This window comes from Rhododendron vialii, chromosome 6a, assembly GCF_030253575.1.
Source record: "Rhododendron vialii isolate Sample 1 chromosome 6a, ASM3025357v1".
NCBI lineage: Eukaryota > Viridiplantae > Streptophyta > Magnoliopsida > Ericales > Ericaceae > Rhododendron > Rhododendron vialii.
Genome location: NC_080562.1, coordinates 34,720,517 through 34,743,774, shown reverse-complemented (window position 1 = coordinate 34,743,774; position 23,258 = coordinate 34,720,517). Strand labels below are relative to the sequence as shown.

General features: G+C 38.2%; 1 protein-coding gene across 1 annotated transcript; it reads right to left on the bottom strand.

Annotated features, from left to right (window-relative positions):
• Positions 1–587: 587 nt before the first annotated feature.
• LOC131328662 (uncharacterized) lies at positions 588–21,979 on the bottom strand. The gene is made up of 7 exons (XM_058361577.1): positions 21,798–21,979; positions 20,052–20,226; positions 19,872–19,928; positions 17,601–18,012; positions 16,960–17,121; positions 16,621–16,788; positions 588–1,231 (listed from the first exon to the last, which is right to left on the bottom strand). Exons 1-7 carry the CDS (start codon positions 21,977–21,979, stop codon positions 588–590), a joined length of 1,800 nt encoding a protein of 599 aa, XP_058217560.1.
• Between the last annotated feature and the right edge of the window lie 1,279 nt (positions 21,980–23,258).

The following is a 23,258-nucleotide window of genomic DNA, read 5'->3' as shown; positions in this document are numbered from 1 at the left end:
GTCATATGTAGCTATCCCAAAGAAAATACTCCCTTCTACCATTTTTAAATGTTCACTATGATTTTTGTGTGTCATTTTTAATTGTCTATATTTTTCAATGTATATTATTGAAAATATGCAATATAAATCCTGTATGATAGATCTCAATTTATATTTTTATAAGACAATAATGTTAAAAAACATAAAACATAATATATGTTGAGAAATATAAGCTATTGAAAATGACGTACAAAATTATAGTGAACATTTAAAAAAGAACGGAGAGATTAGCATACTTTTTGCGTAATTAGATCACGAAAGTCTGAGCATAAAACAACATATACTCCGTATTACTTTCATTTCAATAAAGTTTATACTACTAGTTAATTACAAAGCTCATAGAAAGTGCTAGTAGTCAACCTTAGGGATCAAATCAAACCCTTGGGCATGAACACCACTAGTTCATGATCTTATTCATATTCTTCCCCATGTACGTTATTTCCATTAGTCATGTTTATAGGTACATGGGTATATACTATTGTGTTACAAATGCTCTTCACGCATTTCCTCCTCCCGGCCACCACCCCGGTCGCCGCCATGCGGCCTCCTCACCATCCCCCACCACCGTAGCCGCCTTGACCGCCTCCCCATCCCCCGCCTCCGTAACCACCCTGGCCTCCTCCATATCCTCCACCACCATAACCGCCACGACCTCCTCCATATCCTCCACCACCATAACCGCCACGACCTCCTCCATATCCTCCGCCACCGTAACCACCCTCAGTCCCCCATCCCCCTCCACCATAACCGCCACGACCTCCTCCATATCCTCCGCCACCATAACCGCCGTCATTCCCCCATCCCCCGCCACTGTAACCACCACGACCTCCTCCATGTCCTCCGCCACCATAACCACCACGACCTCCTCCATATCCTCCACCACCGTAACCGCCACGACCTCCTCCTCCATATCCTCCGCCACCGTAACCGCCATGACCTCCTCCTCCATATCCTCCGCCACCATAATGAACTCCTCCATATTCTCCGCCTCCGTTACCGCCGTCATTTCCCCATTCCCCGCCACCGTAACCACCATGACCTCCTCCATGTCCTCCACCACCGTAACCGCCGCCACCACCTGCATGTACGCCACCTCGGCCTCCTCCCCTTCCGCCGCCACCACGGCCTCCTCCCCAGCTGCCACCGCCTCGGCCTCCTCCCCATCCGCCTCGGTTTGTATCAGCTACATCCGCTGCAAATGTTGACCCAAAATAAGTTAACAAGTTGTGTATTATGCAGCAGTACAAACCACACTGTTTCTAAGTTGGCCTTGTCTCGATCAGAAGAGGTAAAATAAAGTAAAATCATTCAGTCTAAATTTTAAAAATTTGACAAAAGTCTAAAATAAGCACCAAAAATAGTTGCATGGACTTCTTTTTTTTTTTTTTTTTTTGTGTGTCTTCTCTGAATTTTTTGAAGTTGGCCAACAAATGAGGGTAAAACCCTTGTCAAAACAAGCTGCCAAAAGCTTAATTTTTTCAAATGGTAAAATTATCAGGTGGGAAATATAAGCTCACCTTTTGCCTCTTCTTTAGGAGTGGTCTCCTCTGCCATAGGAGTGGTCTCATCCTCTGCCTTGGGTTGGACCTTCACATTTTTCTCTTCTTTTTTAGATTTCGGAGTGGCCTCCTCTGCCACTGCCGACCCAATGAGAAGAACTGCAAACGCTAGACTTACAAAAATATAACCTTTGGACTTCATTTTTATTTTTATTTTGCTTCCTACGATGTACCAAAGTCGATGTTTTGAGAAGGGATGGGAAAGCCAGATCTACTCGTCACCTCTATTTATAGTGGACTGGTGTTGTACTAGGAGACAATAAGGGGAGATTGATCGGTGGAAGTGTTAAATTTGGTGGGGGGCGGGGTGTAATTTTGCCATTGCCACCAAAAGTGTGTAGTTGGGTGTTGGAGGAGAATTTGGAACTTAGCCTACATGGAGAAGTCTTATCATCTTTGGTAAGTGATTAATGGAGTGTAGAAAGGCAGGTGTTGATGGTCTAAGCCTCTAAGGCTGGGAAGGCTTGAAACTGGTGGCACTTGGAAATGGTAAGAGAACCAACCACCCTTATTTGGTTGCTTTAGGTGGGTGCTAACGAGAAGAGAAAGTCAAGCCCAAGGGTAGCTCAAGTGATAACAAGGGATCGATGAGCTGGAAATTCAGACATTCTGAGTTCGAAACCTGACAACCTCTTGTAGTCATGCCGCAAAAGAGAAACCTCGATCTTCTGAATTTACGTGGAGTACTAGTCTTCAAATAATGATAGTTTCACTTGTGTCAGATCGTTGGTTACAAATGCATCTGTGCGTGAATTTATGCACCAATATCTGTGAACGTGGTAAGAGTTTTGAGAAGTTGCCATTCATATAGTGGTAGCTAGGCCACATGTAATGTAGCTCGCGTCTTTATCCAGGGACGGAGGGAAGTGCAAGGGTGGGGATCCAAGCCTTGCTAAAATCGCTATATGTATGATAGTATAAACTATAAACTATATATAAATGAAATATTACAAGCGTACTATATTTGTCCATCCATACTTTAAAAAAATAAACTAAAAGATGATCATATAATGAAAATAATTGCTCCCTCTTATATGAATATGTATTTTCTAAAGTGGTTACATTTTCCTTGAAGAACATTATTCGTTAGATTTCTTGAATTACTTATCATACGTAAGAAAAATTTAAAAAATTTAATTAGCAACCGTTTGAATATAACAATCTTAGCTCTGTCCTTGTCTTAATCTCAAGTCTTGTAAAATGGAAACTCCGAAGTTATTATTATTTTTCAAAATTACAATTATAGAAAATTATGTTATAATTTGATTATTCTTTTGAAAAATCTCATTGAATGTGTGCAATGTTGATCTCATTTAAAAGCTATTCTCAATATCTTTCGAATGAAACTAACTCTAGGACAAATGAATTCATAATACAGAAGTCATATGTACTGTTCTGATAAATATCTAAGAATTGGAAAATTAATACCTAGAGATGGGCCTTTCATTTTTTTTGAAGGATGGAGTATCGAAATGGGGAGTGATTTTGCCACTCCCCCTTTCTCTAATGTCACTCCCCTTTATGTTTCTATTAGGTGATTTTTGTGAGAGAAGGAAAGTGTTGTTAGAGAAGAGAAAAGATGAGTGACAAAATCAATTCCCTATTGAAATACAATTAATAACGGGAATCTCTAATTCTATAAACTCTATTTAAACTCTAGTTGTTTACAACAACAAAATAGCTGTTGTAATTAAGGAGAGTGATTGATGAAGTAAAGTATGGGCCAGCCAGCAGGACAATGAAGAATTAATTAATATATATACACGAATAAGAAGTTACCAATGGCGGATCACTAATAGCCTATAAATGGCCGAAGAATAAATTGGAAGAGGGATCGACAGATAGGCAACTGCTAGATCTTTCAAATTTTCTTTTACTTAATTTAATTTCAAAAACATTTTTTGATTCTAGTCTCGATCAGTTTAGTTTTCTCTAGAATTAAATTTCATTTCTAGTGGATGTAACTTTGAAAAGATAAATAAATAAATAAATAAATATATATATATATATATATGTATATATATACACATACACACACACACATTCTCCCATTTTCCAATCGAATTTCAATGATCCGAGTCGCTCAATGTGTTTAGAACGTGATTTTAAGGGTACTCTCAAGAAATTGGCAAAAAAAATGACCGGCAAGAGCTTTATTCGAGCAGTTTTTGTTTGAACCGTTCAATAAAAAACAAACAAAAACTGCTCGGATGAAGCCTGTAATACCCGTCCCGGATATTTAATATTTTAAACTCATATTTTAATTGAATTATGTGTTTACAAGGTTAATTATTATTTGATGGGAATTTAATTAAATGCTATTGGTCGGTTGCATAAGTGGATGGGTGGTGTGGTTACACCACATAATTTTTCAAAAGGAGATATTTCTTAAATATCTCATTCCTCCCCATTTCCCTGATATTTTTCGTGGAGAGAGAGAGAGAGAGAGAGAGAGAGAGAGAGAGACGCTGGGAGAAAGAAGAGGAGAAGGAGAAGAAGAGAAGAAAAGAAGAAGAGAAGAGAAGGGGATTTGCTTGTGGATGATCATTCTTTCTTAGAATTGAAGTCCTAACATGGTAATTCATGTTTTCTTGTGTTTGATTTCATATTTAATTTGTTGAGTTCATATGTTTGGGGGTTGAAATCGTGCCTAGAATAGATGGGCTTGGGTTAATTTGGATGTGGGTTGGAGTTCTTGGAGAAATTAAGAACCTAGTCTTAAATCCCTTGAATTTGGTGTTTAGAACTTGATTTGATTCGTGGGTTTTGATGTTCTTGAGTAGCTCTTTGTTATGTACGAGTTTGAGCATGATTTTGTGAAGTTTTAGTGGGTTTTAGATGAGATTTGAGTGGAGAAAAGGTTGGGAATCGGAGGATGAACAAACTGAATTTTCGCTGAAAAACCCAGTCGGTACCCATACCACTTTTTGGTGGTACCTGTACCGGCAGATCAAAATTGAAACATTTGGGTCGATTTTGAGTGGGTACCCGTACTGAGTTTTTGTGGTACCTGTACCTCTCGGGTAACTTTTCAGCAACTGTTGTGAAACTTCGAACGATCATATCTTTTTCATCCGAACTCCTTTTTGGGCAAATTATATATCGAAATTGATGTACTCAAAACGTACTTTCTAATGGTGGAGGTTTCATAACCCAATTCTAATCCTAAAAGAAGTTATGGTCAAAATATGGTGAAATGGTTATAAGTTTCCATATAGATTTTGGAGATTAAGTGCTACTCTAACTTTATGTATGCTTTGGTACACATATAGGTCTTTGAGATGGACATGTTTGTATTTGTTGGGTATTGTTTAATACCTAGTTAGCTCTACAACTCGATATTAAACATTCGTTTGAATGCCTTAGGGATGTTTGGTGACTTGGTTAACTTTTTGGCATGTGTTAGCTTGGTAAAATGTTATGAGGTGTTATCATAAATTTGTTTGAGCATTTCAATGGAGTCGTATGCTAATATGGTTAGCTTGTGATTAGGTAGCGAGTTGGTCAAGTGGGAGGTGTCGAAACCGTAAGTTTGGCATACCACTACAAGAAAAATTGCATTGGGTGACGAATGAAAATCGTCGCAAATCGTATGTTTTTCGTCACAAATAATATAGGTGACGAAAAAAAATTTGTCGACTAAAGGTTGTCGAGGATTCCTACCTGGTGACGAAATCTATTTTTCGTCACCTATAGTGCCTTTTGGAGACGAAAAATTTCGTCACGGAAAAATGACTTGGTGACGAAATTTTCTTCGCCACCTATTGTGCTTTTTTGATGACAAAAAATTTCGTCACAAATTATTCCCTTTGGCTCGTCAAAAGTGACCCAACGGTGACAAAATTTTTCGTCGCGAAAGCCATTCTTATATGTGAAAAAAATCTCACTTTCTTGCTCCTGCGGGGTTTCGAACCCGAGTTTCCTAAGTTTTGCAGGCAAGCTTTAACCAACTACACCACACAAACTTTTCAGCATATGTTTGAAATATCTAATATATAACACATACATTGAACATTAAAATATATTTTGAACGCCATTTTGAACTATTAAACATTAAAATTAGCAATTTTAATAAACATAAAAGTCGTAGCTCTTTATGTTATTGTTCAAACCCAATTTAGATTATCTCAATCGGAGTTCTGAGCAAAGAGTTATGCCCGAAATATACTTGGTGACAAAGCGTAATTCATAAATTTCGTCACCAAAGGATAAATTTTTCGTCACTGAAAACGTAAAAAGAAGACGAAAATATTTTTCGTCACCAAATTGGTTCATTTGGCAACAAAATAGTTTTTCCGTCACTAAATAGTTATCTTTGGCGACAAAAAATAATTTCGTCTCCTTTTTTACTCTTTTGGCGACGAAAATTTTATTGCGTCGCCAAATAAGAGCCTTTGGTGACAAAAATATCTTTTTCGTCGCTAAATAGTTAGAATTGGTGACAAAATAATTTCGTCAAGAAAGTTATCAAAACAGTGACGAATTTATTTTTTTGTCACCAAATATACTCATTTAGCGACGAAATTAAATTTTGTCGCCACTTTTTCGTCACTAAACATACTTTTTCTTGTAGTGTACTCCAGTCGAAGCGAAGGTGAGTGTGTCTGATATGATTCTTCTCAATAAGATATTGCTATGGTGGTATGTATATATCTTGCTAATGGTGTTTTAGCTTTCAATATGATTATCGATATGTAAATAATGCGGTGGAGGTGATTATATATCAATGATATCATGCTAATCGAGGTTTAGCTATTGATATGGATATATGTGGTGGAAACTTGTATATCATGCTATATGTTGTCTTAGCTAATGGTATGCATGCTTGTTATATGTTGATTATACCCGCGGAAGGATTGTGGAGTGAGTCACGCCATGTCGTATGCCATTCCGTCTAATTAACGGAGGTTGGGAGCATGGTTTGCGGGACACAATGCCTTGGGTACATGGGAATGTGGCAGACGTGTCACTGCATGCTTGTGTGATTTACATTCATGCTGTCATTAATTCAGTTATTATTATATGGTTGTTTATTTGATAATATTGCTATGTTTGGCGGATGTGGTGATTATAACTAATATACTCATATGGGTATTGCAGTTATGTTGGTGGTGAATATTCTTATTGATATTCCTTCGGGTATTGTGATATCTTATCGAGCACTTCTATGTCTCACACACTCTGGTTGTCCTTTTTGGATTGCCAGATAGCAGGTGACTTAGCGTGGGTCCACTACTGGTCAACGCCTTGGAGAGTGCTGAGACTCGTGTTGGGTGATGTCTTTGGTTAGATTGTTGTGTAGCTGATTTGTCTAAAAGCTAACTTACATGTTTTGTAATTAATTGAAGAGAGGGATATTCATTATGACTTGTGAGTTGAGTTTTTGGCGTTGACTCATTTCTATTTTATGTGAGAAGTCTTCCGCTAAGTTGTATTCTGATTGGTTGTAGAGTGTGGTGTGGTCTTTTGTGTGGAATGCCACGTGGCCGCGCCGACTCGGGTCCATTTTAGGTGTCGTTTGCGGGGCGGGGCGTGACAAAGCCTTTTTCGGTCATTTTTTTTTGCTGATTTCAAGCGAGTGATTCTAAAATCACGTTCTGAACACATTGAGCGACTCGGATCATCGAAATTCTATCGGGAAAGGAAGGTCTGCATTTTATTAAGTTAAGGTGTGGTTCTTACGGGAAGTGGACTGATATATAGTCATTTTAAAAAATTACTTTATATATATATTGGTAATCGAAGAAAAACCTTGTAGCCGAGCTATTATTGGACCCGACTGCACAATCCAAACTTTCGGAGAGACTAGCATAGCAACTCATCGCCATGACCCCCACTTAAATCATGGTTTGCCTCCAGAGGGAATCGAACCCTGCTACATTGCAAGTACAGATTCGATCTTACCATGTTGACAACCCATGGGTGGGTGAAAAGATATTGTTTGAACTTTATTATGTACCGTACTTAATTTATTGGGGTGGGTTAGATTTCCCCAATTGGAAAGCAAGCCTCGGAAAGTCGTACAGGGGAGGATTCCGGCGAGAGTACTTAATTACTTGCAAAGACTCCCAGGAAAAAAATGTAAGGCTACTTGGCCGGGATTTGGCCGCAATACTCCTCCGATATGCTCAACTCAGAGACTAAATAAAGGAGAGGAAGAAGAGAAATTTGGATTTCGATCAGGAGTAAGATTGTTATCTTAGCATACGACGCAGCAAATTTTTTTTTTTTTTTGACAAATCAATCATTTCATTGAAACGCAAACATTAGGGAGTACAATCTACCACAAGAATTTTGACAAATTCAGGTGGAATACAACCGGATGAACAATTAAATCTATCATCTAAGTTTCTAGTTGCTAACCAATGAGCAGCAGAATTCTGCTCTCTTCCAGCCCAGATGAAGATCCAATTCTCGGTTAATGCCCATTTCTTAATATCTGCTACCAAAGCTGCTATCTCCCATAACTTGCTCTGCACTACAAACTTGCTCTCCACAACGGGACAAAGCTCTCACCTAGAGAGAGAAGCTCTCATTTTACAGATAGACGCTGCATTTTTTTGTTACACCATTATACCTATTTCGGGCTGCTTCAACTTTTACCTATTTTTCTTAAAGTTGCAAATGAAGTATTTTGATTTATTTTTGATAATTCAAGTACGTGTTCGGATCAACCTACGCATACCTTGACTAATCTTGAGGTATCAATCCCATTGTTAACTAGTGAGGGACCGACTTGAACAGACACAATTTGCACGATCTCTCAAAATTTGCCTTTATAAAAGAATTAGTATAAAACAAGATATGCGAAGGGTCCATCCAATTGCATGAGTATGTCATCATGTTATAAAAAAACAGCACAGTTTCGAACCAACAATGAAATCAAAGCAGTCCAATTTTTGCTACGAGATAGACTTATTCACGGAGCCGCTAGCTGTAAACAGGCTATTTACGGAGTCGCGAGATCTCGGCCGTCCGTTTCGACTTTAGACTGTCTCATGAATTTCAATAAAACTTTTTCGGGAAAGAATTTAACTCTTCTTCGGAAATTTTTTTATTAACATCCGGACCGTCCAAAACACTCTTGGACAGTCGCGTTCACGGAACCCTCCCTTAAAAAGACTTTCACTTCTGCTACTACGTACAGTACTACTAACTTGATACATATATTCCATTCCAACAAACTTCAAACTTACAAGATCCAAACTTGTGTACTACTATTACAAGTCCACTTTTATTCATACATTTCTTTCAACTAACCTACATAAACTACCACTCCTATCTTAAACACATATACGTACAGAGGTACGTGCACATAGGTACTATACAGAGTACTCCTGCGTTACACATGCTCCATCTTCTTATATATTTTCAAGGCTCTGCACCATGGCCTCCTCCCCATCCACCTCCACGGCCTCCCCAACCGCCGCCACCTCCTCCCCATCCACCGCCACGGCCTCCCCAGCCACCGCCGCGGCCTCCTCCCCAGTTTTCATCAGCTTCCTCCGCTGCAAATGAAGATGCAAATAAGTGAGGAGGAGTTTTTTCTAAATTAATTACTTGTTCTTGAAGACACTTTTTTTTATTAGTTTTTTGCCAGAATTTAATTGATTTATCGTTCGACGAAGAAATTATTCTTGAAGACGCTTACTTTTTTTACTAGTCTTTCGTCAAAATTTATAGTGTTGATCGTTCCACAGAAAGGAATAAAAAAGGGTATAAAATTATGGACTGCAATTCATTAATAAAAATTTAAAAAAATGACGAACGAAGGGACAATAAACTATGACACATGGAAAGACAGTAAACTAGTAGGAGTAATTTGCAAGACTTTCTTTTTTTTTTTTTTAAATCTTCGCTGAATTTTTTTTTACGTTTGGTTATAAATTTTTTGTCATATTTTTAAGGCTCCATACCAGGACCACCTCCTCCCCGTCTGCCTCCACTGCGACGCCCACCAGGTCCACGTCTGCCCCGGAAGTTTGTCTCGGCCGCCTCCACTGTAAAAGCAGATGGAAGTCAGTTAATTAACAGGTTGGTTTATATCTTTATATATATCAATGATGGGATCGTGAAGTTTGAGTGATAAATTTTTATGCGGTTAATTAACCATTATCAAGGCCATTTCTGCCGCAGCAACGGCCACCTCCCCAACCGCCACCACCTCGGCCACCTCCCCAGTAGTTTGTATCAGCTACCTCTATTTCCTCCACTGCAAATATAAAAAGCTAATTAGTAACGGAGGTAGGTTATATTTTACATGTAACATGAAAATAGGAAAAACAAGAATTGAAAGACACCTCTCTCCCTCTCTCTCTTCTTCTTCTTTTTTTTTTTTTTAAAAAAATTTTGAGTGGAAAACTCTGATATTTTGATTCGTATAGAAAAAACTTTTTTTTTTTTTTTAAACTTTCTCATTCTTCCTATAGAAATAATCGGATCGTAAAAGGTTTTTGATCTTGCGAAATATTTACTCAAGACGAAAACCACGAAACATTATGAAAAACGAAAGCAACCAGTATGAAAAACTTAATTCAAATTTGTTTAAAACAAAACGTCATTCTGGTTCTAAATTTGTGCATGTGAAATCTTTAATGTTGATCACACAAATACAAAAAAAAAAATTTTAAAAATTGCGTTCATGGTGATTCGAACTAAAATCCTAAACATAAAACCAAGACCAGACATCTACCAAATATTGTATTTCGTAATTTTGAATAACTACCCTTAAGTCAAAAGGTGACGGAGAACCCCTGCTTTTGCCTTGCCAAACAAGAAGCCAAAAAATGCTGGAAGATCTATGTGGTTGGAAACCAAGGGGAAGGAATACACTATTCTATTCCCTTGTATCTAATTACTAGCTTTTACGAAAAATCGTGCAATTTTGAGATTAAAAAAAAAAAAAAATTTGTGCATAAATATTTGAATTTCTTTGCACCATGTTAAAGAACTCCTCAAGGAGTTTAATTTGGCGTAAAGAAATTCAAAAATAATGCATTGATTCGAAGTTCTCTATCTTTTTTATCTGAAAACTGCATGACTATCCGTGGGGACGAGCAATTGGGAACGGGAGGGAGTATCAAAGCAGTACGTACGCTCACCATTTTCCGTTTGCTTAGAAGCGACCTCCTCTGCCTTGGGGTTGGAATTAACCTTTTTCTCTTCCTTAGAATTGGTCTTCTCTGCCACAGCAGAAGTAACAAGGAGAACTGCAAACAGTAGACCTATCAAAATAAAAGCTTTGGACTTCATCTTTTTTCCCTTTCCTCTTATGAAAGCTCACTACAAAATTTTGATCAATTTTTCAAGAGTACTAATGTTTTGGTCTGAGAAAGCCAAGAGCTTCCCTTCACCACTATTTATAGTGAGACAAGTGTAGTACCACCAGTACTAGGAGACACAAGGGGAGATTGGATCGGTGGAAGATAGAGATGGTTACCAATTAAAGTTGGTGTGCCTTTTGGCACCAAATGTGTAGTTGGGTGTTGAGGGAAACTTTGGCTCCTAGCTTAAATAAGACTTCGAGATCTTACCATTTTTGGCTTAGGGTTGAGTTTGACCAAAGGATGGTGTGGATTGAGGTTGACAAGGTTTGAACGGGTGGCACTAGGCAAAGCAAGTGCAAGAGTTTTCAGAAAGATCTAAATAGAATTCGGATGCTCTCCGGTCCAAGTATGGGGTAGTCAAAATCTGGACCATATAGCTAGTGATACAATTAATCAACAGTTTGAATTTGCTTCGGATTCTTACTGATAAAAGTTCTGAACCTCTAGTTGCAGCAATGGACAATCTAGAGTCGAGCTAAAATTAAGGGTGGAAGAGGATCCAACTCCATCCATTTTAAATATATGGATCCATGTATTTATTGATCCATCTGTCTACAGCAAAACAAAATATTGAACACAACGGTGATATATGATGGTGTCATCGCTCGATGAAATGTCGCGACGGAATCGACATCTTTTTGTCTCCTAGTAGCCCAACCACAAAGGGACGAGGACGAAATTTTTTTCTAAGCGGTACAAGCGTACAAAGAAAACAAGAGTGTTAGCGCTTTTCGAGCATCATTTTGTGGGGACTTTCAGGAAGCTAGGTTTCGTCGAGTTGTATAGGCTAACTTAGTTTTTTTTTTTCTTTTACTTATATTGACGGTCTTTACACTTTTTTATGTCTTAGCTAGCTTGTTCTAATTTTGATGCCTGTTGACATTATTGGAATAAATTCTTGTGAAACAAACAATGCTAGGGGGACCGACCAAAACCATACCGATTAGGTACCAACCATGCGTGAGCCCCATTTTGTGAAAATAATGAATAGTTCGGTTTTTTTGTGTGGAACCCCAAAATGGAGCCCACACGTGATCGGTACCATTTGCTCGGTTCCTATATACGGCCTCAAAACTAAAATAATAAGTCCAATGGGCTGTTATGACAGAGAGAGTGGCAAAATAATGAGAGTCCTGCGCACATACACTTTAATTAAGGGGAGATTTAGTGATAGATCCAGTATAGACATTTTATAAGCTCACAAATCCTCCTAATAGTTTGTAAAGCCACAAGTCCACACAACCTACCTCCCACGGTACTTTATGAAAGTGCCTAAACCATTAAAACCTTATAATAGGAAAGTACACTTTAAAACCCTATAAAAGTGCCTTAACCCAAGGGTAATCTACTTTACCCTAGGGTACCCTATCCTATAATGAAAAAGTGCACCCTAAAATCTTATGAAAGTGCCTAAACTCTAAGGTACCTTACTCTACTCTAGAGTACCCTAATATGAACTTGAGACCTTACAAAATTAATAGATGGACTTGTGGGCTCATGAAGTTCATATAATGGACATAATACTAATTTTCTATTAATTGAGTGAGTCATTGATAACTCAATGAGTTGTAATTAATATTTCCATGCATTAAATAATCTTAAAAACTTGAAAAATATTTGTAGTAGCAGTATTACAATTATTTCCACCGCTTTTAAGCAACATCTATAATCAGGATATTATGTTGGATCATCATTATAAGGAACTTAATTGGTGGAGATAATTCCAGAAAAAAATAAAAAATTCTACATTGGGAGTTTTATAAATGGGCAAACGAATGGCATTTTCCCGATTACAAACAAAAAAATTGGCGTTAACATATTCTGAAAATCAAACCATTTGATTTATGCCAGTGTTTAAGCTGGGAAATGGCTGGAGTCATCCGATGCAAAGGTAAGAAATGGAATAATTGGCGGATATTAGGGATTCTTCCAAAGATTAAGAGGCTCTCCCATTATGTATTCAACTAAAATCATTAACTTTGGAGTGAGTGTTAGTTTTTTTTTTCAAATGCCTAGGGTGCAATTCCTTTAAAAATGTGGATTAATTGAGGACTAGTATAAGAAGTATTATGACAAGCTGGGGACATTACTTAAAAAATGAGGACTGGTATAAGAAGTAGAGAGCTGGTACAGTACATGAAATTAGATCCATAAAATTATTCGGAAAAAAAAAAAATGAATGGTCCAGTGCTATTTATTTTCTTTCCTGGATCATTCATATTCTTTCTTGGATAGTTTCATAGACCCAGTTTTTTGTATCCTAACATTTTCGATAAAAAGTAGGACATGCGGGGGACATGGCTACCCTTGGCCCAAGGGTACCTCTGTCACTTCAATCATGGAATTCGAATGTACCTCTACCAACTGAGATTTTTTCTTCGTCACGTGATATCACTGTTGTTACATGAATTTACTCCGTCTACAAAAATTACATGAGCATTGCTAATTCTGAATTATTTTTCCTGTTAATTAATATAACTTTTAAGATGGAGACTTTCTAAATTTGTGCAGACTAAACTTCACGTCCAAATAGATTAGAGCATCACCAATCGTTGATATGCTATTTGTCTAGCTGTCGCTAGGATAACAATGAATAGTATCAAAAAACAAAAATTGCAAAGACATAGCTTGTTTTTTTTTTTTGTCAAAAGAGAGAAAATTGTATTATCTAGGAGGCAGAAGCCTACACATTAGAAAGATGAGAATTACATGGGGGCAAAAGGGATGTCTACAAGCCGGACAATTCATTAGAAATGACTTGTTGAGCATAGTTGTGTACAACCCGATTACATTCATGTTTAATGAAAGTATAGCATACTTCCCCTGCTAGAATTAAGGATATGATTTAGTCAATATTTGATTTGGTCAATATCCTTAATTGTGTAATCTTATTTTATGCCATAAGTGTAGAATATTTCCATGTAATCTTGTATTCTTTCCTTGTTAATGTTTGTACTATATATATTGTACAACTACGATGAATGGAATTATCAGAAAATTACTCCACAATTGTGTTCTTTAACATGGTATCAGAGCTAGACTTTCGGAGGCTTTTCCCCTTTGTTTGTGCCATAGTTGCACTTTGTTTCATTGTGATCCGTGTGTTCCGGATCCTTTGTTTACCTCACCACGTGCGAGTCAGGGGTTGCACGTGCGGGGGAGTGTTGGGATTTGTCCCACATTGGTTAATTATCTCCTCCAATACTAGTATATGAGCCTGGGCGGCCTCTCCACTCTTTGCCAATTGGTTTGGAGTTGGATGCTTTAACATGCTTTTTTACATGGAGATCTTACAGAGGAAGTGTATATGGATCCCCCTCCAAGTGTGGAAAAATACTCAGATATTACAATGGTATGCAAACTTAAAAAGGCGTTGTATGGGTTAAAACAGTCTCCAAGAGCTTGGTTCGGTAGATTTACCAAGTCTATGAAGAGCTTCGGATATAAACAAAGCAACTCAGACCATACGTTGTTTTTAAAGCATCGAATGGGTAAAATTACTGCTTTGATTATATATGTTGATGACATGGTGGTGACAGGAGATGATCAAGAAGAAATTGAGAGCTTACAACGACACTTGGCCTTAGAGTTTGAAATGAAACAACTTGGAGATTTAAAATACTTTCTCGGAATCGAGGTAGCCCGCTCAAAGAATGGTATTTTCTTGTCTCAACGAAAATACGTTCTTGACTTGTTAACTGAAACAGGTATGCTTGGATGTAAGCATGCAAATACCCCTATTGAACAAAATCACAAGTTGTTTAATTGTTTACATGCAACTTCTACTGATAAAGCAAGATACCAGAGACTTGTGGGAAAATTAATTTACTTGTCCCATACTAGGCCAGATATTGCTTATTCAGTATGCGTAGTAAGCCAGTTTATGCATGATCCTCGTAAACCTCACGTGGATGCTGTGGAACGCATATTGCGATATTTAAAGTCTGCTCCGGGTAAAGGGTTATTGTTCAGCAAGAATAATCACTTGAAGGTAGAAGGTTACACTGATGCAGATTGGGCTGGTTCATCTGACGACAGAAAATCTACATCAGGATACTTTACTTTTGTAGGGGGCAACCTTGTGACTTGGAGGAGTAAAAAACAACAGGTGGTAGCAAGGTCAAGTGCAGAAGCTGAATATAGAGGCATGGCTTTTGGAGTATGTGAGTTACTATGGTTGAGGAACTTGCTTAAGGATTTGGGTATTCACTCTCAGGAGACAATGAAGCTGTATTGTGACAACACTTCTGCTATAGAGATTGCTCATAATCCAGTCCAACACGATCGGACGAAGCATGTGGAAATTGATAGGCACTTCATTAAAGAAAAACTTGAAGCCGGAATCATTGCTTTCCCGTTTGTGAAGTCTGCAGACCAACTAGCCGATGTCCTTACCAAAGCTGTTGCCAGCAGTGTTTTTAGTCACTCTTTAGACAAGTTAGGCATGTGCGATATACATGCTCCAACTTGAGGGGGAGTGCTAGAATTAAGGATATGATTTAGTCAATATTTGATTTGGTCAATATCCTTAATTGTGTAATCTTATTTTATGCCATAAGTGTAGAATATTTCCATGTAATCTTGTATTCTTTCCTTGTTAATGTTTGTACTATATATATTGTACAACTACGATGAATGGAATTATCAGAAAATTACTCCACAATTGTGTTTATTTTCATCCCCATCAGCCCCACGAGCTACAGATCCTGGTCCAGCGTTGCTTTCACCCCTAGAAATTGTAGCGTCCACGTTTATCTTCATCACGTCACCTTCTAGTCGCTGCCATGCCAAGATCCCATTCCCTGCTACGCTCGGCCGGGAATGGTGGGCCTTGGAATTCGCTTCCAAAAACTCATAGCTTGTTCCAATGGTGTAATTAGAGGTGGATCCACTTATATTTTGTCATCTTTGATTTGAGTTCACATCAATTTGCAGGTGAATTTCGTTAATGGGAAGAGAGTCGGGAACATAATTTAATCAGCTGTATTCTGCAACTTATAACTTCATTTGATATAGTATTCCATTGCAACAAACTTCAAACAAACAAGAGCCCTAGAGATCTAGTAGTCAACCTTAGCCTTAGGGAACTAACCCTTAGGCATATATGAGTAGGAAACACTCGCATCCATTTTATTCATACACCTAATTAATCTACTTCTTACCCCCCCCCCCCCCCCCCCATTGCATAACCACTAGTCACTACATATATATAGCTAGCTACATGCATGGGTACAGACTTGTATGTTACACATGCAGTACTCTTTATTGTGTTAGTTTTAGGGCTTGGCCTCATTTCGCACGAAGTTGAGAGCTTCCGCAGCACTGGCGCAGCAATATCGACAACCTCCTCCATATCCACCACCGTAACCGCAACACCCGAATCTGCAACCTCCTCCTCCTCCCCCTCCCCATCCACCGCCACCATAACCACCGCCACCATAACCTCCGCCATTGGCTCCTCCCCAACCGCCTCCTCCTCGGCCTCCTCCCCAACCACCACCTCCGTATCCACCGCGGCCTCCCCAACCACCACCACCATAGTTTGTGTCAGCTAGCTCCACTGTAAAATATATAGGATTTTGTCAGGTTGGGAAAAGTCTGACTAGAAAATGTACCCGTATTTTGTTTCTAAACTCCCCTAAAGAAAATTTCAAGCAAAATTAAATTATAGCTGGGAAAATTGAAGAAAAACTGACCATTTTCGGTCTGGCCTTTGGCTTGGGCTTGGGTGAATTGGGAGGCCTCATTGGCATTCCGAATCCTGCAGCACCTTCTGCATCTACCATGGAGAAAACCACCACAGCACCCGAATCGGCAACGCCTTCCTGGTCCACCAAACTGGTTACTCTCTTCTGATTCTTCCTCTGCACAAAAAGTTGGAAAAAGAAATGCATTAGTTCATATGCTGAATTTAGCAGATCAAAAAAAGGAGCCAAATATCCACCCGAGTTTCCAATAAAATTCTTTGCCAAGTAAATTATGAAAAACTAAAAGATTGAGATATCAGTTGGCTAATTATGATCACAAAAACTGACCATTCTCGGTCTGGTCGTTGGCTTTGGCTTGGGTGAATTGGGAGGCCTCGTTGGCATTCCTGCAGCACCAGCTGCATCTACCGTAGAGTCCATAACCACAGCACCCGAACGGGCAACGCCTTCCAGGTCCACCCCACTGGTTACTCTCTTTTGTTTCATCCTCTGAACACAAAAAGTTGGAAAAAAGAAATGCATTAATTAGTTCATATGCTGCATTTAGCAGAAAAAATGGAGCCAATCCACCCGAGTTACCAATAAAATTCTTTCTTTGCCGATAAAAAAGAAAATTAACCACTTTGTTTTTTTCATTCTTTACATAATATATAAACATAGTCGTCTACCGTTCATCTTCCATTCATGTAGTACGTCCATAATATATAATAACGTAAAGTTCTTTATGAAGCGTGAATACAAAAATTTGTATGGCCATAGTCCCAACATTGACCTCACGAAATAATAAATGAGAGACTTGTGTGCATAAGACGTTTCCAAACATAATGATGTACAGATATGCGCACATAAAATCTGTGTACGTATTGCTTGAATATAAACTTAATTGGAGTACATTATCCAATGCACTTTTGGACGAGCTGTGGAAAGGTGGAGGCCATTAAATATTAATTAATCATATGCAAGCTCACCTTTCTTCACTTCTTTAGAAGTGGTCTCCTCTGCCACTGCCGAAGTAACAAGAAGGAGAACTGCAAACAAAAGGCCTAGGAAAACAGAAGCTTTGGACTTCATTTCTTTAATTTCCTCGTGAAAACTCACTACCACTGTTAATTTCAAGAGAAGGGAAGATGGGAAAGAAAGAGCATGCCCTTCACCACTATTTATAGTGACAAGTGGAGTACCGGGAGACAATAAGGAGATCCAGCTAGAGATGGTAATGTGTCTTATGTCATCCTTGATAATGTAGTTGGGTGTTGAGGAAAATATTTGGCTCCTAGCATGGGATTTCAAAAATCTTATCACCTTTGATGAGGGTACTCTAGATTGAAGAAAAGGCAGGTTTTGGGGACTGAGCTGGGTTGGGAAGGCTTGGACTGGTGACTGGTGGCACAAGGAAATATAGGAAGAGTGAGTCTAGAGAGTTGTACAACATGTAGACACACACACACACACACACCCACACATGTGTGTGTGTGTATATATATATATATATGTATGTATATATATATATATATATATATATATATATATATATATATATGTATGTATGGCATTAGATGAGAACAAATTAAGCTCACTTCAGTCTCTTGCCAACTTCTTAATTATTACTCCAGTATTCAAACTTTTCTGCTAGAATGTCAAGGGCTCATGTCCTTTTCTTAGTCCCCCCAGAAAGGAAATTCAGCTTTAGTATATCTGTGAAGCCGTGAAGGTGGTTGTGGTTGTGGTGGATGAGGTAGAAGGGACAGATTTCTCTTGATTCTTGAACACCAGAATTCTGGAATGTGAGTTCAACCACAAACATGATCTAAACAGCTATTACAAGGGCTAGCTTAAGCTTTTGGATTGGATATAGAGTTTTTACATGATATTAGAGCGGAACCCATTTCATTCTACGTACATTTAAAAAATTCATAATCCACACCCCGCCCGACCATGGTAGACCAAAACAAAAATGGTGCATGATATAATAGACCTAAAAGAGGCTATATGTGATAGCTAGATTTCAAAATGGCCTGCACACATACGTGAGAAGATGTTAACGAAATACAATCTCACATTGCTAATCTCGCATTGCTTGAGTATAAAATGGGTACTAATCACTTATGAAATAATGTTAGAATCTTTTTATCTAATAATTTAAGCTTTTGAATTGGATATAAAATTTTCACAAGCTGAGCCTGCCAACAAGGGCATGTAGTGAGTTGAGTTTTGTTCACCCTCCACTTAAGAGGGTGAACATTACCCTCTTTCGTATTGGTCGAAACGATATGGATCCCACCATAAAGTGATGCCATGCTTACCAAAAAGTGTATTGAATGGTAAGCATGATATCACTTTGTGGTAAGATCCACACCATTTCAATCAATAAAAAAAAAGGTAATGTTTCACCATGTTCTAAAAAAAGTGAACAAAATTGCACTCTCATGTAATCCATCCCAGGGTTTAGAAGGGCCTGTACTCCACATGGCTCTTCAGATCCTTGGAATTGCATTCAAGTACAAATGGGCACACGTATAGCTTAGACCAGGATTTGGGACTTGGTGTACCGGGCTATCTGGAAACCTACTCCAGGCTTTGGGCCTAGTCCATCTCCACGCTTTACCAAGCTTTTTGTTCCAAGTCTTTTAACATATTTTATCTGAAAATATTTGTTTGACCCGATAAAAGTATATTGAAATAAATTATACTAGTATATTCCTTCGATCAGACCACCCGATAATTTTTCTTGAAAACTAGAGAAATTAGTCCAAATGGATGTCCACAAGCCCGACAATCCATTAGAAAGGGTTTTTTAGCAGTTGTGTGTAGTCCGATTACATTCACGTTTAACGAAATTAAAATTACAATAATTAAATTGACTCTTTTTTTTTTTGAACGGCGAAGAAGAATTTTATAAAAAAAAAGAGAAGAAAGAGTACAAAAAAAGAGATCCTTGTTGGCAAGGAGCCAACAAAGAAAAGAGAAAAAAAAAGGTCTGGCCCAAATCACTTAAAGGGCCTATATATAGGTAGAAATAGAACATAAAAGCCCACAAAAATCCTGTAACCCAAAAACAACACTGAAGTCCAAAACGAGATCCAATTCAAACCCTAAAAAGCAAAGCCCAAGCCTCAAGAACCAGTCCATAGACAACATAGGCTAGCACGAACATAATAAAGACTCTTTAGAACTAGACAGTCATGTATGACCACTGCTGTATCATACGGTAGGTGGTTTGCATCCATACATTTTCTCACAATCGCCTCAGCATCCGACTCGATCGACACCTTTGAAAGCTGTAGAGAAATTTCCAGCTTCAACCCATCACGAATATAGCAATAGCTTTTGCTATTCGAGAGAGTTCATTCCGAGATGAAGCGTTCTCATAATGCCAAGAACATAGTTTCCCATCAGGCCCACGAGCTACATGATCCAACGTTGCTTTCACCCCTAGAAATTGCAGCGTCCACGTTTATCTTCACCGCATCACCTTCTGATCGCTGCAATGCCAAGATCCCGTTCCCTGCTATTCTCGACGGGGAATGGTGGACCTTGGAATTCGCTTTCAAAAACTCATAGCTTGTCCCAATGGTGTAATTAGAGGTGGATCCACTAAGAGATAAGGGGTAACGTGCCTCATGGGTTTTCAATTTCCTCACTTACTCCCCTAGAAATATATAGTTTCATTACTTCTCAAGAACCGCACTAGTGCCCCATTAGTATTTACAAACTATCGGAGTTGGGAAATACTACAATACACACCCCTTATTTGGGTGTGTATCATATGCACCTCCCAAAATGTTATGAATCGTATTACTAAAAAGTTACGAATCGTACAAAGATTATGAGATGCACCAAAATGTTATGAATTATAATGAAAATGTTACGAATCATACTACTGAAAAGTTATGAATTCTAGAACAAAAGTTACGAAACACTCTAAAATGTTATGAATGAACCACAAAATAAGTGCATATGGTACACCCTTTTAAGGGGTGTGTATTGTAGACTTTCCCATCGGAGTTATGCGATTTAAGAATATTGCAATCAATTAGTCAATGTGATTAACTAATTTGATCAATCTTTGTGTTTTGATTCAGCTATTATTATAGCCCAAAAAGCCTAAAAAATCCTTATATTTTGTCATCATTTATTTTTATCGACAAAAGAAAGATTTTATTAATCATTGAAAAAAGTTACAACGATTAAAAGGAGCCAAAGAGTGACGGCTTCACAACAAGAAAAAATCGTCAATCCAACGAAGTTGGAATCCCAGTACTCGACATTCATAAGCAGGGACGGAGGGAAAGGGGGGCACGTGGGGGCTCGTGCCCCCGCTCAAAACTAAAATAATTTTGTTATATTTTCGTATATTTTGCATAATTATAAAATTAAATGTGATACTACATATAAACACGTGCATATATCTTGAAAATATACATACAAAGCTTTTTTTATGTTTCAATTTTGTCATATAGTGCATTTATACTTGTTAATTTTTGAATTATTTGTCTATTTGGATCGATTCTTTCTTCTTTCTTTTTTTTTTTGCTTGGCAAACGAAACATTTTATAGAACTCGAAAGGGGTACATCGAGAAGAAAGCATCTTAGCTCAAGAAGCTAGGAAGCACGAAAAATAAAAACGTATCCAACTGAAAATTGGATAACATCTCAAGACTAAGTTACAATCTCATTTTTCTAATACCATCTAAGAAATTAAAACCTTAAAATCCTCCACGGTATAGACTTTGATGTCAATCCAACAAAGTTGGAATACCAGTACTCGACATTCATAAGCAGGGACGGAGGGAAAGGGGGGCACGTGGGGGCTCGTGCCCACCGCTCAAAACTAAAATAATTTTGTTATATTTTTGTATATTTTGCATAATTATGAAATTAAATATGCTACTACACATAAACACGTGCATATATCTTGAAAATATACATACAAAGCTAGTTTTATGTTTCAATTTTGTCATATGGTGTATTTATACTTGTTAATTTTAGAATTATTTGTCTATTTGGATCGATGCTTTCTTTTTTTTTTTTGCTCGGCAAACGAAACATTTTATAGAACTCGAAAGGCATCGAGAAGAAAGCATCTTAGCTCAAGAAGCTAGGAAGCACAAAAAATAAAAACGTATCCAACTGAAAATTGGATAACACCTCAAGACTAAGTTACAATCTCACTTTTCTAATACCATCTAAGAAAACCTTAAAATCCTCCACGGTGTAGACTTTGATGTCGAATTTCGCCTTCATCCACATTGCGACTCTAGTTTTGACTAAGTCCCCCACCTCCCATGGCTGTTTTGTTGAGTTGTTGAAAACATGGTCATTCCTCACCAACCGCCTCCTCCCCATACTCTCAAATTTTGTCTAAGATTTTTTGCTTATTTTTATATAATTTAAGTGAAAGTATGTGTTATATATTTTTGTAGTTTGTAATGTATGCCTTAATTGTGTACGATCTTATTATGGTTAACTAGAAAAATAAATTTTCGCCGCTATGATTAACCAAGTGCCCCCACTAAACAACATTTCTGAATCCATTCCTGTTCATAAGTCTCTAAGGACCCGGAGAAAGAGAAGAGGCCGGAAACCAACCAAAGGTTGGATATATATCAAATAGGCCAAAAGCTCACATCGAGTAAAAATCAGAGATGAAGTACCCCAAAGGCCCTCCATTCAAGACCCAAAACTACCCTAGCTCTAGAACCAAAACCCTAACAAAACCCTAACAGCCTCCGCTCCCAATCTGCGGCCATGCATGCAACCTCCCATTTGATTAATGGGAAGAGAGTCGGAAACGTAATTAATGGGAAGAGAGTATTCTGCAACTTATAACTTCATTTGATATATTCCATTGCAACAACTTGAAACATACATGCAAGACCCTAGAGATCTAGTAGTCAACCTTAGACTAAGGGAACTAACCCTTAGGCATACATGAGTAGCTAGGAAACAGTCACATCCATTTTATTCATGCATATTATTAACCACTAGTCACGACATAGCTAGCCACATGGGTACAGCTAGACTTATATATATATATATATATATATATATATATATATATATATATATATATATATATATATATATATATATATATATGTTACACATGCATGCGCGCAGTACTTCTTTTGGGTGAGTGTTTTTATGGCTTGGCCTCATTTTGCATGAAGCTGAGAGCTTCCGCAGCACTGGCGCAACAATATTGACAACCTCCTCCGTATCCACCACCGTAACCGCAACACCCGAATCTGCAACCTCCCCCTCCTCCTCCCCATCCACCGCCGCCATAACCACCGCCACCATAACCTCCGCCATTGGCTCCTACCCAACCGCCTCCTCCCCATCCGCCGCCTCCTCGGCCTCCTCCCCAACCACCACCACCATATCCACCGCGGCCTCCCCAACCACCACCACCGTAGTTTGTATCAGCTAGCTCCACTGTAAAAAGATACAGGATTTCTTTAGGTGGAGAAAAGTCGGACTAGAAAAGGTACCCGTATTTTGTTTCTAAACTCCCCTACAGAAAATTTCAAGCAAAATTAAATTATACAGCTGGGAAAATTGAAGAAAAACTACTAGTTATACGTAAAACTAATATTCTTTGTAAGTAAATTATGGAAAACTA